The sequence below is a fragment of the Marmota monax genome, unplaced genomic scaffold (assembly GCF_021218885.2).
Source record: "Marmota monax isolate L192 unplaced genomic scaffold, Marmota_monax_Labrador192_F-V1.1 WCK01_AAM20220418_F8-fsc00005, whole genome shotgun sequence".
Classification (NCBI taxonomy): Eukaryota; Metazoa; Chordata; class Mammalia; order Rodentia; family Sciuridae; genus Marmota; species Marmota monax.
The window spans coordinates 32,210,811-32,229,600 of record NW_026692254.1 but is presented as its reverse complement, the minus strand read 5'-3'; the positions used below and the strand labels follow the sequence as shown (position 1 = coordinate 32,229,600).

The following is an 18,790-nucleotide window of genomic DNA, read 5'->3' as shown; positions in this document are numbered from 1 at the left end:
GCCAGAATGCTACAGTAAACCTATTCTGAGTCTAAAAACAGATCTTCACACTTGTGGGGTTAGGATTGTAGACAGTCTCAGAGCTGAATCAAATTGTAGGACACCAGTTGGTATACATAGAGAATTGGAGAATTGTTTGATATGAAGATCCCCACACATTTGGTGGCCAGAGGTGTTGATGTAGTGGAGCGGGGAAATAAGAGTTGTTTTTTTTTGTTTTTCCCCTTTAGTTGTTGTAAAGAAGGAAACTTTCACTGTGCTTCTGCAGGGCTCTACCTGCTTTAGAAGCATCCAGGTTGTCCGGCAGGTGTCAAATGCACAGTGCTGGGTCCCATCCATACCCAGAGGTTGTGATCTGCATCCTGGCATTCTTCTCTCAACTCTGCAAAATAATCTTTCTCTCTCTCTCTCTCTCTCTCTCTCACACACACACACACACACACACACACACACACACACACGCTCACACACACTCACTCCTGGGTCTTTCCAGATTATTTGCGTCATCTGCCTTCAGAGGCTTTGGGGTGAATCTCTCTGGTGCCCAACCTCTTCCTTCCTTTAGTTGGGAAAATGGGAGCTTTACAACTATACCATATCACACAAAAATAGTTTAAACATGTAGGACAGAAACACACACAGAGCCACTGTAACAATAGCTGATGTTTCTCAGGGCCTGTGGTTCCAAGAACATCCTTCACTCCCAGTTGTGTGCCTGTGTCTGGCTCAGCTGGAGGTCAGCCTTCTTGGACTCTGTCACCTCACCTCTCTTCCCTCTGGGCACTGGACTATCTGCATGGTTGTAAGCGGAGGCCCTGGGGGTCCATGATCCTGTACTTACCATACCTGGAGGCATCACTCCAAAAGGACTAGGTGTCAGTGTGGAATGAGGGAGAACTGGACTTGCACTTGATGGACAGTTCATCCAAGCCACCAGGCATTGCTGCAGACAGTGGCAGCCGGTGAGGTGTGCCAGCCTCCCCTGCTAGTAACCAATGAAGCACGAAACCAAAGTGGGCCTCCACCACCATAAAAGGCATTATTTCTATAATATGTCCTGCCTTAAATCCTTCCTTTTCTTTCCTGCATCCACCTTGCCCTGACCAGGTATAGCCCCTGGGAGCTCAGTACTTATCACCCCCACCTTCCTTTTTCCCTACTTGACCTCTGTCTTTTTACCTCAACTCTTAGTCCAGCCCCATCTCTGCTCCCTTCATACCCTTCTCTCTGCCTAGATGTTCCTATGGCACCCCCTCACCCCTTCAGGTCTTTGCTTAGATGTCACCTTATCAGCACTCTCCTGATCACCAGTCTAAGGTAGCAGTTCTCCCTCCATCTACTTGGTTTTTGTCCATGGCTCTAACACCATCACATGCCCACAGGATGCATTTACATATTTGGTTCTTGTTCTGTCTCCCCAGCTAACCTCAACTCCAGCTAGACAAGTAAGCTCTATCTTGACCCAGGGTAGGGTCTTTTCCTGAGTTTTTTTTTTTTTTTTTTGGATGGATCCCAGGCCTAGAACCACCATGTGGCAATCACCAAGAACCAGTATTCATTGAAGCCCAACAGAAGCCTGCAGACTGTACTTCCATCCCTCCTCCCTATCCCTGCCCATGGTATCTTTGTAAAGCATGAATCAACTACTTCCCCAGCTCCTCCTGTCTGCCAGTTGCCCCTACACTTTCAGGAGAAAGTCCAAACTCCTTAGCTTTGCACTGAGGGTCCTTCTTGAGCTGACCATGTGCCCTAATCATCCGTGCTGATCCTTGGCATGCTGTAGCATTTTCCCAGGGCCCTCGCTCTCGTTTATTTCACCCTCCTTGAAATAAAGCTCTTTGGAGCTATGAGTCCTCTCCCTCAGTGGGGAGAATTAGTTGGAAAGGACTCTCAGAATAACTCCAGTGAGCCTGGTAGGAGGTGACGGGGACAGGGCTAGGGACACTTGGCAGAAATCTTTCTCTAACCTCAGAAACAAGTGGGCATGCACAGGGGAACTTCAGCCCAGGAGGCATGCCAAGCCAGCTGCTGAGGCTAGTATTTTCAGTTAAAAAATACAATTGATGAAGTGTTTATTGCTACAATCACTTCCCGTGCCAGTAAAGTGCACATAACCAGCTGGGAAGATGTGAAGCACAGCGATTGGACTTGGGCAGCTCCAAGTTCTGACTCAGAGTCTCCGGAGAGGCTTACCTTTCTTTTGAGGTCTCTGAACTCTGTGATCCAGCTGCTCTTGGCATTATCGGATCCGGCCATACCGCATTTGCCCAGGATGCCAGGAAAAGAAGCCTTGTAAACTTCTGTGGATGACACTTGGGGAAGACAGAGTTGGGATAGAGGGTAACTCATCTTTGAAGTCAGGTGACAGCTGCTATCCTCAAATACCTCCTCCATCTACTGGCTTATAAGGGGTTAAGGAGCGTGGGCTGCGGAATTTCCATTCTCTTGTCATATGAAGTTCACTGTGTATATGTCCATCTGATGGGGTGGGAAGGCCAGAAAGATGCCCCCATTCAGGGAGGACATTGTGGCTCCCGAGAGGAGTCTCATAATGGGAAGAAGCTCATTGTGGCCATGCAGACACAATGCTGGGACTGAAGGGATGGCATTGAGTGGTTTAGGGCAGAGAGTGGCCCAGTGACTCTAGCAGTGTATAGTACACAGACCTGTGCACATTGAAAACACCTCTGCACTAGCTTCTCTAATACCTTGAGAATCATGTCCCCAGGCAGTGGAATATGTACCTGAGTGCAGACTGTCCTTGTCAGTGCATGTGGGAGCTTTCAAGTGAGGTAGAAGGCAGCTCCCCTGGTGGAGACCTCCCCCACGCTTCCTATCAAAGTGAGTGGCAGGGGCAGAAGTGGAACTCAGCTAAGCCCCAAGCAGCAGACACGGTGTGATGAGAGGCTGTGATTTGTGGTAAGAGTAGGAATAGGATGTGTGTAGGGCCCCCTGGGGAGGCTCAGTAGGCACACCTGGAGAGGCTCAGAAATCCCTTGAGCAAATGAGGAACCTGTAAGAGATAAGACTACCTATGTGAGCAAATTAATCTTAGAGGTGTCAGGCATCTAGTATTTGGGGACTAACAGGAGGGCTCACTGGTGTGCTCAGGTTTTCCTTAAACTGTATGGCACCCTCTCTAGAGTGCTGGCATGCTGAGGTTGGTGGGAGAGGCTGAGGCCTTTCCTTGCTGCAGCCTCCAGTCACCCCAGACGGTAATGGAGGCAGGCTGATCTTGGAATTAGAAAGTCTGGAGAGGAAGCATATGACTTCTCCTCTTGTTTCTTGATGCTTTAGGGACAAAAGAGGAAAAATATTCTTTTCTTTAATCGAGGGGAAGGTTTAAATGACTCTTCAAAAATTAGTTATAATTTTAAATTTTTTATTTTAAATATCCAATTTCTACTTCAAAATATGCCTAGCTGGGCATGGTGGCACACACCTGTAAGCCCAATGACTATGGAGGCTGAGACCAGAGGATCACAAGTTCAAGGCCAGCCTCAGCAATTTGGAAAGACCCTGTCTCAAAGTTTGAAAGAAGGGCTGAGGATGTAGCTAAGTACCATTAGGTTCTAATATATATATATATATATATATATATATATATATATATATATATATATATATATATATACATGTTTTTATAGAGAACACTGAACAAAGAGTTCAAGGTGCAGAGTGGGCAATTAACCAAGTCATTTGTCCGTTCAGCACTGATTTGACAAACTGGTTGGATGTTCAGTGTCAACTAGATGACCTTTGTGTGCCAAGCTGTTGAGCTAAGGTCTGTGGACAAAGATCAATAAGCTGTGGGCGTAGAGGAAGAAGCAACTGGTAGAGACCTTAGGGCCAGGAAGAGCTCCTCAGGAGAGGTAGAAATGGAATCTTAAAGCAGATGATGAGTTTCAAAAGGTTGAAAGTGGTAGCCAGGAGGGTGAAGCTGAAGGGAAAGAACCATGAAGTCAAGGAGGTAAGAGCAGAGGTGAGTAAGTCCTCTGGGAGCCAGGAGCAAGTTAGTGCAACCGATGGGGACCAGGCAGATGTTCCCTTCACTGCCTTCTTAGTAGTCCCCTTACCCTGCGGGTAGGTCTCCATCCATGAAATCCCCCAGAAGTTTGCTTATTTAATGCTGGGGTGAATTGATAAGGTCACATTTCATCTTTTGGGAGCTCTGCTTTGCTTGAATGTGAGGGACAAGCAATGTCCACCAGGAAAAAAGGAATGAGCTTAGCCTAGTTGCAGAGCAGGAATGACCTCCTCCCATGCCCCCACCCTCAAGAAACCAAGGAGGAAGGACCCTCTCACCTGGTCCCACATCATTAGTTCATTATCCAGGAAAAGCCTGTGCCCAGAGCCTAGCATGGCAGGGGCAGAAGTGGAACTCAGCTAAGCCCCAAGCAGTCAAATTTTTTTTGGTGTATTTTTTTCTAGTCTATAGACATATTGCCCTATGGGTAGTGGCGGGTTTCCTGCATATAACCATTTGTGATAAGCTATTGAAAAGCACCTCTTGTTTAGCTGTGATTCTTACTGAGGGTACAGTGTTGCCAACTTCTTAGTGAAAGATCCATCTTGAATTCCATGTAGGAAGTTAGGCTGACATCAGGCAAGCCAGATCTGGTTGATGGTGATACATTAACATTTATGGAGTGTTATTCGAGACAGTCACTTTGTGTCCATCCAACAGCTTTCTAGGCACCTTGTATCAGCCTCCATCTTAAAGGTGAGAAAACTGAGGCTTAAGTTATTACACGATTGGCCAAGTTTGCACACAGCTCTGAAGTGGCAGATCTGAGATTTAAATTGGAATCTATTTTGTGATTCTTGGTGCTTAGTTAACACACTATTAAATATTCATGAGGTTGGTGGTTAACAAGTATCTCTTTTGAGCTGAATTAACACTCTGAACTAGTGGTTTTCAAACTTAAGCCCACATAGGACTCATTTGGAGGATTTGTTAAAGCAGACTGCTGGGTCCCATCACTAAGATCTCTGATTTAGCAGTTTGGTAGGTCAGGAATAGGGCTGAAAGTCTGTAATCTGGTGCCGACACTGCTGGTCCAGGATACTTCCACGAGGACCATTGCTCTGAAATGTTTTGTAACTCTAGTTTGCATCTTCAAAACCACCAAGCACTGAGGCTCTACACCAGAGTTGATCAATAGCAGTTTCCACAATGAAGGAAATGTTCTAGATCTGCTACCCAATATGGCAGCCACTAGCCACCCATGGCTGTGGAGCACTTAAAATGTACCTAGTGCTACGCAGAATTGGATTTTAAATTTTATTTCATTTTAAATAAGTTTGCATAGCGTGTGACTAGTGGCTACTGTATTGGCCACACATCTATAAACAAAAAGAAAGTTAGGGATGTCAGGTGGCTAAGTTATTTATTCCTGGGCTTAACCTTAAGTGAGTATTTAAGAGTCGGCTCTTCCTAGGCAGCATCTGGTTTGCTGGATGAGTTATGCTCATCATTTAAATTTCAGGGCCTGTTGCCTACCTAGGGTGATGGGACTGGGGATCTTTGACAACTGGGGTCTTACCTCCGTTTTCCTCCAGAACCAGCACAATGCCTGCTCATGGGAGTGCCAAGATCAGGGTGTTAAGTGAATGGGAGAGAAGAACAGCTTCAGAGGGGTATTTTTCACAGCTGCAGTTGGCAAAAGCTTTGAAGCTGTGGCTGATTGGGTGGTGTGATAAGGAATTTGAAGTTGATGGCACAGCAGGATCAGACAGGATTCCTTCTCATATGCGTGGGCATGGGGCAAGTACCCGTGGGGAACTGCTGTTATCACATGGAACAGCTGTATTGCTCTTCTTGGCTCTGCAGGTGGCCCCCCAGTGGGAATTTCCCATATTAAAAGAGGTGTATTTTGAGGGGAAGATAAATGAGGGTACCTGAGATATGAGTTTACTATTCAAACTCTGACTTAGGTGGTACCTCAATTGAAACAGAGGCAGGAATGCATGGACCGAGTTTCTCCTCTCGCTTCCTTCTTCCCATGCAAGAAGGGTAACTGAGAAGACAACACATATGCCCATAATTTGGGGTCAGAAAGTGAACCACTACCAGATATGGGTTCAGATTCCATTAACTTGCTTCTGATCACCCTATGGGCCTTGGTTTGCCTATAAGGTAAAATAAGGAAAAACAGGACTGGATTAGTTCTCTGCCAATTGAAATGTGGGAGTGTCTTAGAGGTGCAGAAAAAGGTGAGGCAGATCATGTCCCACCTCAGACCTGCTTCATGAAAAACTGCATTTTCCAACTTCCCCAAGTGATTGTTGTGCTGGCTGTAATAAGTGTCGTATCCCTATCAGCTTTTACATTCTGTGAATCTTGAGTCTAAATTGCAAATTATTTTATCTTTAGGAATTAAAAGCATGATTTCTGGGGAAGAGATAAGGCTTTAGAACATCTCTGGGGGTTTTGTTCTTTGCCACGGAGAAAGAAGTGTAGGTGTGCTTTCAGAAGAAAGTGAGCTCCAGGAAGCAGTCTGGAAGATATACTCCAGTTTGCAGAGGCAGAGGGTCTTCCACTTACATCTTCTGAGGAGCAGGGTGGGGTCCGTTTCCTTGGGTCCTTGGTACAGAAGCTTCACATGTCCTATCAATGGTGACTCCTTTCAGAAAGGGCAGATGGGAAGGATCTCAAGGCTATAAGAGCTTCCCCAAAGAACTGTCTGCCTATGGTCCAGAAGGGTGCTCAGGTTGTCTTTCCCTGGCACCTACTTCTTCCTGGGGGTGCTACTTTAAGCCCAGCTGACCAGAGATATATATTTCTCTGCTAGAGAAAAGCTGGGCCTTAGAAGGAGCAAATGACAGGCTAAGGAGATGGCTATTCATTACCTGATTTAGGAGAGGAGCTTGGTGGTCCTCTAGTGCATGTTAGAGAAGGATTTTTGCTTCGCCATCTGTCAGAGGAGCTTTTTGTACTGGAGGAATGAGATCTCTGGACTCTGCCTTCCAGTTTTTCCAGTGGCCACTGGGATAGACTTATTGGATACCCAGAATGGGACCATAGTTGTCCTGTGCAGGTGACCTGGCCCACATCAGCCCCACTGGGCCTATCAGGAAATATGGCATAGATTTAAAGGGACAGAGAAATCTTTATCTAATGAAAACTGGAGGTCACCAAGGACTCCCTGACCACAAGAGAACTGGAGGGAGATTTCTTCTCACCTTTCCCCCAGCACAACCCCAGCTGATTTCAGGATCACTATCTTGTCTTCAAGGGGAAGAAAAATGACTTGTATCCCACATTTGCTGTTCTTAGTATGTGAGGATAAGAGGCAGGTGAGTGTGGGGTTATTGTGCCCATTTACAGAGGCCAGACCACCTGGGTGGGCCAAATCTTGATGGAGCCATGTACTAGCTCTGTGACCCTCAGCAGAGCCTAAGGCCCAGCCCAGACCTACAGAATCAGAATCTGCACTTAGCCAGCTCTCCAGAAGATGTGTGTGCACACTAGAGTAAGCACGTGGTTGGATGGCCTCTCATAGGTATTCCAACCAACTCCTGTATTCAGGCAGCCCAAGTTTATATTGCAAATAATGTAATCCTTAGGAATTAGAAGCTCAATTTCTGGCCTAACTCAGAGGTGTGTTGCTATAATCCCATCAGGAGGCTGAGGCAGGGGGAAACAAGTTTGAGACTAGCATGGACAACTTGGCAAAGCCTCTGTCTCAAAATAAAAATAAAAAAGGCTGGTGTGTAGCACAGTGGTAGAGTGCTCCTGGGTTAAATCCCCAGTATGAAGAAGACAAAGAAGAGGAGGAAGAGGAGCAGGAGGAGGAGAAGGAGGAAGGAAGAAGAGGAGGAGGAGGAGGAGGAGAAGGAAGGAGGAGAAGAGGAGGAACTCAATTTCTGAAGAGCAAGATTTGGACTTTGCCATTTATTAACTGCATGACCTTGACCAAGTCATATACTTTGTGCCTCAGTTTCCCTATCCAAAACTAGTGATGATAATAACAGTCAGCCCAGAAGATTGCTGTGAGTTGACAGGCTGGGCCTGGTGGTGCACGCCTGTAATCCCAGCAGCTTGGGAGGCTGAGTTAGGATGATTGTGAGTTCAAAGCCAGCCTCAGCAAAATTAAGGGGCTAAGCAACTCATTGAGAACCTGTCTCTAAATAAAATACAAAATAGGGCTGGGGATGTGGCTCTGCGGTAGAGTGCCCCTGAATTAAATCCCTGGTACAAAAAAAAAAAAAAAAAAAAAAAAGACTGAGTAGACAGGAAGGGTGGTGATGCATGCCTACAATCCCAGCTACTTGGGAAGACAAGGCAGGGGGATTGCAAGTTTGAGGCCAGCTTCAGAAACTTGGCAAGACCCTGTCTCAAAATAAAAAATAAGAAAGACTGGGAATGTAGCTCAGTGATAAAGTGCTCTTGTGTTCAATTCCTGGTACCACTCCCCTCGCTTCCCAAAGTGAGTACAGCAGTGCTGACACTGCTTAGATTATTTTGTTTCAGTTCTTATCATCATCATTGCAGGTGACAAACATGTGAGCTTCAGAAAGATCAACTAATTTACTCAAGGATGCTATCTTTGTTTGTGAGGTGTGTTAGTATCCCCCTGATACTTCCCACTGCATGTAATCCAGAGGCCAGGCATATATGAATGATATTTTTTTTTTGAGCTAGCACATTTCAGTTGACACTCACAACAAAAACTCTTTATTATGAGCATAATTGTCTTCATTTTAGCAATGAGAAGATGAGACACAGAGAATTTGAGGGAACTGCATAAAGTCACATAGCAGATGAGTTTGAAATCAATCTTGGGTTTTCAGATACAAATCTCTCAGACTCTTCTCCTATGCCCCTGAGTGTCCTGGATACCAGGAGCTTGTACTGCTTGAGCACTGACCATAGCTTGGACCCAGTGCTACATGATCTTCATATGGAGCATTTAAAAAACATTCTCCCGATAATTATAGAATTTAATTCCAGTTTTACATATGTAAGAAAGTGAAGCCCAAGTGGTCATGTGGATTTCCCAAGGAAAGCCTCATGGTTGGGATTTAAGACTCTGGCCCCCCACGCCAGTCTCTAAGCTGAGCTGTGCCTACGTTTGCCTAAAGTGAGAATCACCTTCATGCATGTTTTTCAGGGAGAAGCATGGCTGTTACTGTGCTCTCTCATCCCAGGAAACAAACCTGAGCCTCCAGATGACTCTGCAGGCCTCTGCTCACCTCTTGCCTCACAGTTTCATCTGACCCTTTCCCCTGCCCCTCCTCCCTTTCTTTCATGCAAATCCTGCAGAAAGCACTGGCTGCTGCAGCCCCCTTCACGACAGACATTCTCATCCCTCAAGACTCAGTGCCCCAGGGTGTGCTTTTTATTTTTTTATTGGTGCATTATAATTATATGTAATACTGGGATTCATTATGCTATATTCACACAAGCATGTAACATAATTTGATCATTCTCATTCCCCAGCACCTTTTCTTTCCTCCCCCTCTCCCTTTCCTGATACCTTTGCTCTACTCTACTGGTCTCCTTTCTACTACTACTACTACTACTATTATTATTAATTATTGCATTATAATTATATGTATAAGCAGGACTGGGATGTGCTGATATGAATGCTGTTGCACAAGTTTTTCTGGAGGTTCTTCTAAATCTCTGCTTCTCTTCCCCATCTCCTCTGGCTCTGCAGGTCACAAACCCTAAACTGCAAGGCAGCTGTGGCTGAGGCTACTGGAAGAAAGTGCAGAGACTCAGGCACCTGGGACTCCTGGCAGCAGGAAGAGGAGGGACATGCACCAAGCGTTTTATGCTCCCACGGCTCCGCAGCCCTGGAAGGCCTGTCAAGCACAAGACTTGGGGATATTGAGCTTTTGAAAAATTTGGGCTTATAATAGTGAAGATTTGTGGGGTTGGCCTACAGTTGGCTTTCAGAAAGTGGTGTCTATTTTCTTTCACACCAGCTTTGCTAAAGGAGTTCACTAGAGTCTTCAAGGGACAGGCCAGCTCAGGCCAGTGTGACCTGATCTCTGAGCAGCTGTCCAACCTTGCCAGGGCAGTGACCAGCCAGTCTGCAGCCCACGGCTTCCTGGAGAGACTTCTAGTGTTATTACACTGTGTGCTTTTCCAAGGCCTTCAACAACTGGGACCTGTTTCAAGGCCATCTTACCAGTGAGAAGACGAATCCTAACTCTTGCTGCCAGAAAGCTTGTAGAAGCCATTTGAGAAAGCTGCCCTCCCTTGGAGAACAATTCCCAAGAGAAATCTGGGAGCCTTTGAGGATTCACAGAGCATTTCTCAAATTGTATGTGCTAGGTGCCAGAAGCCACCCATGGCAGAAAAGTGCAGATGACCACTCACTCAACAATATCTGGGTGGCTCTTTGGACAAGAGGGTTCCTCTGCCTCCTGTGGCTCAGAAGCTGGCCCAGAGATGGGGCAGAAGGGCTCTCTTACTAGTGTTAGAAAAAGGGGCTTTGAGCCCCTTTTTTCCTCCAAGTAGAATTATTCATCCAGAAAGTGAGTTTGATTTCATCTTTGAAATGACCTGTGACACAATCAGAAGATGTTAGACCTTTAACGTCATCAGATTTCCCAGTCTGTGCATGGGAGTCTGCGGCCCCAAGAAAGTGTGTTGATGAGGGTTGCTGGCAAGTCCAGGCTGGAGGCATGCCCCCATTCAAGCTGCCCCCACCCAGATTCCTCCACCAAGTGAAGATGTGGGCCTGTGGCCTAGAAGTCTGGGCTCCCTTGGGGGAGGACTGTGTGGTGTGAAGCTCTTTGACAGCCAACCACAAACTACCCTTGGTTTTTCTAGACTGAGATCTGACAGTAGAGCTCTGGCTGAGGACCATGAAACACTCCTGTCCTTGGTGTCCTCTCCTTTCTATTGCTAACAGCATAAAAGCAAGCACTCTCCTTTGGGGGCCATGGGAAAAGCGCCATTCCCAGAGGCTGTGATGCGAGACCTCTGTGATCTGGCTGAAACGCAGAATGGGCCCTGTTGTTCTCTATAGATGGGGCCTGAGTCAGGCAGAGTGCCCATTAAGGGGATACGGCGGCATTGATTCTGAGAGTATTGCTTCTCCCTCTCCTGACCTCCCCAGGCACACCTGTGTGGGAGGGACCAGGCAGAGGGCCCAGTGTGCTCATTTCAGAGTCTTGCCTGTCCCAACTCACTGAGCTCACACAAAGGCCTTCACTCTGAACTGGAAGGTCAGGGGCAATCAGATTTGTGGCTCAATGGGTTTGAAGGGAGGAGACTGTGTTGAGTGAGATAGATTTCTCAGTGTGGGAGAATGAATATCTGTTTCTGGGCCCAACTGTAGTTATACTCAGTAAAGGAATTGAGGAGGTGGAATAGAAGCCAGAGCTGGCCATTCCCAAAGCAAAAAATATGTAATTTTTTCTGAGGGACATCACACTCTGAAAGGGAAGTTGTGTATCTTTTTATTTTTTTAACTCCTGTTTTGAGATTTACCTAGGTTCACTTAGTGTATGTGAGTAGAAGGAAAAAATAACAATGTCTTTTATACAATGAAATCTTAATCAAATAGAAGTTTAATTCTCTCTCAGCATAAAAGTAAATCCATCACTGAGGGCTATTTTTGTTTGACACAGGGACAGGGCCTAGGTTTTTTTCTATTTACTTGGTGTTCTCATATATGACTTCTATTATGTGGCCCAGTAGAGCTGCAAAAGATACAGCCATCATATCTATATTCTAGCTAACAAGAAAGAGGAAGGAAGCAAAACAGTCTTCTTGATCTTCTGTTAAGCACATTTGCTAAAATCTACAGTACTTCTGCTGTATTGGCAGAACTTAATTCCAAGACCACAACTAATGCAGGAGAGACTAAGGAATGCAATCTTTATTCTAGGTGGACATGTACCTAGACAAAAATCAGGGGTTTTGTTACTGAGGAAGGTAACCTGTAGGTATCTGTACCTAGATTTCCAATATTATCTTGTAAGACTAGCTTTAGAAGCATAGACTGATAATGGAAAGGTTAGAAATCAGCTAGTCTACATCCTCATTTTTGCAGATGAGAAATCCAAGACCCAGAGAAGTTAAATAAATCACCAAGATCACACAAAAAGTTGGTGGCATGAAATTTTCAGCTCATGTTCACTGGGAGTGTTTTTGTTCTCTATTTCTTAAGAAAAAAAGCTTCATTTTACAAGGGAGGGAGCTTGAGTGCCAAGGATAAAATTTCATCCATCACTCAGCCCCTGAGCTACAGGACACAGGTAGGACCATGGAAGGGTTTGCATGCCCCAATCTGCTCAGCCCTGAGTCCTGGCATCCGAAAAAGCTGCTGGTGAGGACTCTGGGACTGCCAGAGTGTGCCCATCCTAGCACTACCCTGTCCCAGTCTTTATGTGTGCATGTGGCTTTATCTGTCTCTGTGTCTGCTCTGCCTATTGTTTCCAAATTGCCTAAGTCACACAACAGACTTCTGTGTGTTTCCATTTCAGGGAACACCCTGCTGGGATGGGAGCTGCCAGAAGACTGGATTCCTTCAAGGCCTTGAACTTCAGGGCTGTGCTGACCGTCAGCTGGCTCATCCTGGTTCACTTCCCTGGGGTCACATCCACAGGTAAGCCACTGAAGCACCTGGGCCTTCACATTTTAGCATGGACATGGAAGTCAGTTCTTCTCTTTAGGGGAGGAATGGGAGAAGGGATTGTAGGGGTGGGGTCAGGGTGGCTGGGCTCTGGCCCATCCTTATTAAACTCCTTGATCCCAGGCAAGTCTCATCTTGGGCTTTCATCATCCACAAAATGATGGGGTTGGTCAAGAATCAGGGGTTGCAAACTCAGTGTCTGCAGGAGCCAGACATCTGACATAAAGGAATGAAGCTGGCTGGGTGGGGACTGTGGTCACCTGAGTGGGTGGAGACTCCTCTAAGACACCCTCTCTTCAGTTCTGCCAATTGCTACCACATAGGAAGGTGGATTAATTGTTGCAAGATATTCTGAATTCCATGAGAAATCAGAATCATTAATTCAAATTTTAAAAATCACTGTAGGGGCCAAGAAAAAAAAATCACACATCTGAGATGCAGTTTTCCACCTCTGTCTGGACCACCTGAACTCAGTGTCCCCTTCCTGTTTGTGTCATAGGATGTGGTATATTAAAGTGCTTTTCAGCTCTGATGCTCTGAGCAAGGACCACATTTATTTTTCTAGCTCAATATCTTCAACTTTTTCCTCTAAGTGGTTTTGAGTTAAAATCCAGAAATGTAGGTTAAGTTCACTTGGGCTGTAGAAATAGAAATTGAATAAAGCAAATGTAAGGCTGAAGATATGAGAGATAGAGGACAATTTCAAAATTTCAAATAGGAGTTTAGAGCACAGGTGGTGCATACCTGTAATCCCAGCATCTCAGGAGGCTGAGGCAGGAGGATCTCAAGTTCCAGGATAGCCTGGGCAACTTAGTAAAACCCTGTCTCAAAATTTAAAAAAGGACTGGGGATGTAGTTTAGTGTTACAGCATCCTGAGTTTAATATGCACTGCTACCAAAAAAAATACATTTGGACAGTAAAAGAAGAAGCAGGATTGTGGAATATGTGGACTGCACTGCATGCACACAAATAAACAGGTGTTTCTCTTCCATGGTAGTCTTGTCAATAGACCACCTGGCCTTCCATAAACTGTCTTCTTTGGTTCCTAAAGTGATAGCTCTGATGGGAAGAAATAAGACTGTCACTGGACAGTGTGAGACATCCTGATTTTGTAACATCAGGTTTCTTTTATAGAAAATTTCATAGACATCAATCTCAGAGGTCCTGTAAGGCATGTTTCAATTACAAGACATGACAGGGAAACCTAAAGCCCAACATCTCCACCAGGCATCAAAATAAAATATTTACAGTTCCTTCTAGTTTAAAGGTCATTTACCAAACAGGGGACAATTTTGTTGAAGAAGTGTTGCTTGGTAACATGGTTTATGGAGTACCATCTTTCTCATGTTTCCAGGGGAACAGAGCTAGAAAATTAACAAAAGGTCAAATTTTCATGCAATAAATAAATAAATAAATAGTGGGGGTGGGGAGGGGAAGAGTTTTGTTAACTCTTTAAACACTGCTTTCCAGAGGACAGAATGTTTGGAATTTAAGAAATCTGGATAAATTATTGCGCAACTTTAGATTTTGGAATGTCCTGGGTAGCCATCTGGTCTACCCTTCATCGTGAAGGGGTAATCTAAACCCAGAAAAACTAAGTGACTTGATTACACACACATGATGAACTAATGAAAGACATGGGACCAGACTTCAGGGTTTCTTTCTCCTAGATCAGGGCATCTCTCTGATCTCTGGGATCTTGCTTTTAGCTCTAATGAAGAGGAGACAAGACCATGAAGATGCACAAGCCACTTATGGCCTGTGTTAATCCTTGCTTGATGATGCTGGTGCATGGGAGCAGTGACATCTTTTTCTCTTTAGCAGTGCCAGCAGAGTGCCCTGACAAGAACCCTGAGCTGCAGCCCTGGAACCCTGGCCATGACCAGGACCACCATGTACACATTGGCCAGGGCAGGATGCTGCTGCTCACTTCTTCTGCCACATTCCATTCCATTGACATTTCAGAGGGAGGTAAGTCAGTCTCTCCCCTCCACAACCCCTGAGCCTTTGCAGGTTGTGAAGACTGTAGATGGACAGAACAGTGCTACATGCCTTGGGTTTATGTTGGAGCATCTGGGTTTATTTTGTTGTTTGTTTTTTCCGATCACCATTAACTCTGAACACTTAAGAAGGGCTTGTTAAAAGACCAATCTTAGTAATAAGGGGTATATGAGGAAGGACTTCCTTATTGGTGCTCTGAATAATACTTATTTTAACTGTCATTGAATGTAGGGCATGCAGTGATGCAGTAAATAATGGGAAGGCATTATTTACATACTGCAAAGCAGTGTAAAATTACTTGCAAGGCAGCTAACACAGGAGTGTTTGGAAAATTTACCTTTTGACTGCCTAAATTAGATGGGGGACTTAGGGATTTTGCCCTTGGCTCTACTGTGACCTTACTCTTTAACACTGGTGTCCTTACCCTGTTCCTACCTCTTTAGGCAAGCTAGTCATTAAAGACCATGATGAACCCATTGTTTTGCGCACCCGACACATCCTGATTGACAATGGAGGAGAACTGCATGTTGGGAGTGCCCTCTGCCCTTTTCAGGGCAATTTCAGCATCGTGTTATATGGAAGGTGGGAAGATCCATCTTAGGGGTCAAATGTTATTCTTGTATCTGATGGGAGGGAGACTTTCTAAAGGAGAGAGGTAGGCAAGAGAATGAGACAAGAAATGTTCTGTCTTGCCAGATCCTAACTGTGAGCAAGATAGACATGGCAAAGTGTGTGAACTGGAAAAGCCCATGTGGCATTTTACTTATCATGGCCTGAAGGCTGTCCATGTGTCACAGAAGTCCCACCAGCCTTTCAACTGCCTTCTAACCTTGTCACGGTTTAGGGAAGCTCTTACAACTTATTTAATAAGTTATGATGGACAAGATAGAGGGAAATATCATGTGATGTTTGCCCCTGATTATGCCCCCTCTTTAAGCAATTGAGAGTTCTTAGTGATAACTGGGAATATGCCAGGGTATGCAGTCCAGGCCCAGGTGGTCTATATAGATTAAAATATGAAACACTTAGAACTAAAAAGAAGTGGCAAAATGTAAACTTATAAGCATTTCTGTTGGCCTTTTGGGTTTCCTATTTGTCTGGCTTTGAAAATCAGGTTGCATCCAGGCATGGTGGTACACTCCTGTAATCCCAGTGACCAGGGAGGCTGAAGAAGAAGAATTGAAAGTTCAAGGCCAGCCTGGGCAACTTAGTGAGATCCTGCCTCAAATTAAATAAATAAATAGAGCTGGGGATGTAGCTCAGTGGTAGAGCACCCCCGGGTTCATTCCCCTGTTCAAAAGAAATAAAAGGAGAAGAAGGTCAGGTTGCTACAGCTGTATTACTAACCCCATGAGATCATTAAAAGCATGGCTTGCTCTATGGTGCCATGTTGTGATCCTGGAAGCAGTGGTGGTCCTCTGTGGGTTCAGCATCTAGTAAAGATATGAGTCTGCAACTCTGGAAAGCTTTTCTCCTGTAGGGCTGATGAAGGTGTTCAGCCAGACCCTTACTATGGCCTGAAGTACCTTGGAGTCGGTAAAGGAGGCACCCTTGAATTGCATGGACAGAAAAAACTCTCCTGGACATTTCTGAACAAGACGCTTCACCCGGGTGGCATGGAAGAGGGAGGCTATTTTTTTGAAAGGAGCTGGGGCCACCGTGGAGTTATTGTTCATGTCATCGACTCCAAATCAGGCACGGTTGTCCATTCTGACAGGTAAGATTGGCCTTCACTTAACACTTAACACTAAACACTTAACACATGTATTCAGCACACGTGTGTTGAGCATGTGCCCTGGCCATTTGCTGCTCTGGAAGTGGATGTATAGCAGTCAAAGAACAGAGTCAAAGAACTCTGCTCTCAAGAGTTATGTCAGCCAGGCACGGTGGCACACACCTATAATCCCAGTGGCTCGGGAGGCTGAGGTAGGAGAACCACAAGTTCAAAGCCAGCCTTAGCAACTTATTGAGACCCTGTCTCTAAATAAAAAATAAAAGGACTGGGGATGTGGCTCAGAGGTTAAGTGCCCCTGGGTTCAATTCCTGGTACAAAAAAAAAAAAAAAAAAAAAAAAAAGTATGTCCTTCCCAGGCATTTGCTTAATGTAGCTGAGTTTAATAGGAACAAGTTTAATAGGAACACACACACACACACACACACGTGCCTGAAACTCTAATTTCAGATTGTGTTAATTGACAATGGGAGAAAAAAGTCATAGGGAAATAGTAAAGAGTTACTGGGGAAGGATACTTGGGTAGGGTGGTCAGAGAGAGCCAGTGTAAGGAAACAGCAGTTGAGTTGGGAGCTGTAGGGGGAGGATGCATGGGGAAAGTGGTGAAGACAGAGAGCACCAAGTACAAAGGGCCAGAGGTGCAAAAGGCATGATGACTTCAGAAGCCAAAAAGCCAACCAGAGGGGTGATGTGCAGTGAGAGAAGGAAGAATTGCAAGCAGTACCAGAGGTTTGGATGTGAAGGGGCAGGTATAGGACATTGCAGGCCACAGTGACGGGGTGGGTTTTATTCTCAGTGGGATACAAAACCACTGAAGCCTTTAAGAAGGAAAGGATCATGTTTAAAAGAATGTTCTGGTGACTATGCAGAACATGGATTGATGGTGGAGGGCAAAAATAAACACAGAGGTGGTTAGGAAGCTTCTATAGTGGTCTAGGCCAGACATGAAGGACTCTGGTGGAAGCAACAGAGATGGGGTGGATGAACTTGAGAGGGATTTGGAAGGCAGAATGGCAGTCTCTGGCCCTCTCCCCTCACTCTCTTTCCCAGCTCTAGGGTAAGCTAGCCTGCCCTCAGCCTCCCTGGGACTCTCATGATGGCCCTGCAGAGGCTTCGCCTGGCACTCAGAGGGAAGGACACAGCTGAGGTGGACAAGCAGAGTTATCCTTGGTGCTGCTAGGGGAGACTTAGGGCTCATCAGGAACAGGACTGTGAGTGGCAGTGAAGGCAGCAGGGACCAGTTGTGGGACAGCAGCAGGTCTGGCAAGAACCATAGTGCTCACTGGTACACATGGAATAACTGGAACTCATCCCCTGGTGAATATTAGTGACCATGTAATCATTGGACTTGCTCTGTGAAAATACTGTGTTCAGCACTTCACTGCTCTATATACTTTAATATTTATCTTTATAGAAATTCTGTGATGAGCTGTGCACAGTGGTGCACATCTGTAATCCCAGCAACTCAGGAAGCTGAGGCATGAAGATTGCAAGTTCAAAACCAGCCTCAGCAACTTAGCAAGGCTGTGACTCAAAATAAAAAATAAAAAAGACTGGGGATGTGGCTTAACCAGGCATAGTGGTTAAGCCACTCCCTCCCCCCCAAAAAAACTCTGAGATGGGTTCTGTTATTACCCACATTATGCAGATGAGATGATGAGACTCTGGTGAGGCTCAGTTTGCTTAGAGTCACAGGTTGGCGAAGATTGGAGCTGGGATTCAAACTCTTAACCACTCACTGAGTTATCTCCATGGCTCCCTGGGGACAGTCATCTGCCTTTGCCCTGGCTGAGCAGCCTGCAGGTAAACCTGGGATACTCACAATTGACACAAAGTATTTCTAAGGGCTTCCGCCTTCATCAGGGGAAGACAATCTCTTTAAGTGGAGTATCATTACAGATAGCAATCTAACTTTCAATTAAATTCATTATTGAACTATATAATAAGAACTTATCTGGAGAGCTTCTAGGAGGTTACAAAGAGAAGAATGCCTGCCTGCCCCAAATCTCCTGTGCTTGAAGTATGTTGGAGACCTCCCGGATCTGATAGCTGAATGTATGAGTACACACACACACACACACACAAATGCAGACCAAAGTCACCTGAAAAGGCTACTTCAAGGAGCAGGAACCTATGTTGGTACCTTGGTTCCTGAAAGGTAGTAAGAATTTGATTAGGTATAAAACAAACAGAACTGAGTGAGTGAAGACAAGAAAGGGCGTATGGTCCTAGTCTCTGCAAAGGGCTCTCCCTGCAGTAGATGACCCTGGGGGAAGGGCAGTGGGGACTAGAGGATGAGGCAGAGTTGAGCCAGGTTATACAAAATAGCTGAAGGTAAGTTTGGTGACTCAGGACCACCTCTTTTGCTACCATTTGCACCACCACTGCTTTACTTTTTCGAAGTCTCCTTAGCTATTCACACTGGCTTATTTTTCTAGATTCATTTTAGAGCTATTT

At 45.4% G+C, this 18,790-nt stretch overlaps 1 protein-coding gene across 3 annotated transcripts in view; it reads left to right on the top strand.

Annotated features, from left to right (window-relative positions):
* Cemip (cell migration inducing hyaluronidase 1) overlaps positions 1-18,790 on the top strand; it is a 169,188-nt gene that overhangs the window by 78,195 nt on the left and 72,203 nt on the right. The window contains exons 3-7 of one of the 3 annotated variants that reach the window (XM_058577597.1): positions 9,666-10,277; positions 12,451-12,572; positions 14,422-14,571; positions 15,045-15,183; positions 16,082-16,318. In XM_058577597.1, the coding sequence (XP_058433580.1) occupies positions 12,467-12,572; positions 14,422-14,571; positions 15,045-15,183; positions 16,082-16,318 (632 nt within the window). In that variant the 5' untranslated portion in view covers positions 9,666-10,277; positions 12,451-12,466. The remainder of the gene's footprint in view (positions 1-9,665; positions 10,278-12,450; positions 12,573-14,421; positions 14,572-15,044; positions 15,184-16,081; positions 16,319-18,790) is intronic. The other 2 variants (XM_046438539.2, XM_046438531.2) reach the window with 2 other exon arrangements.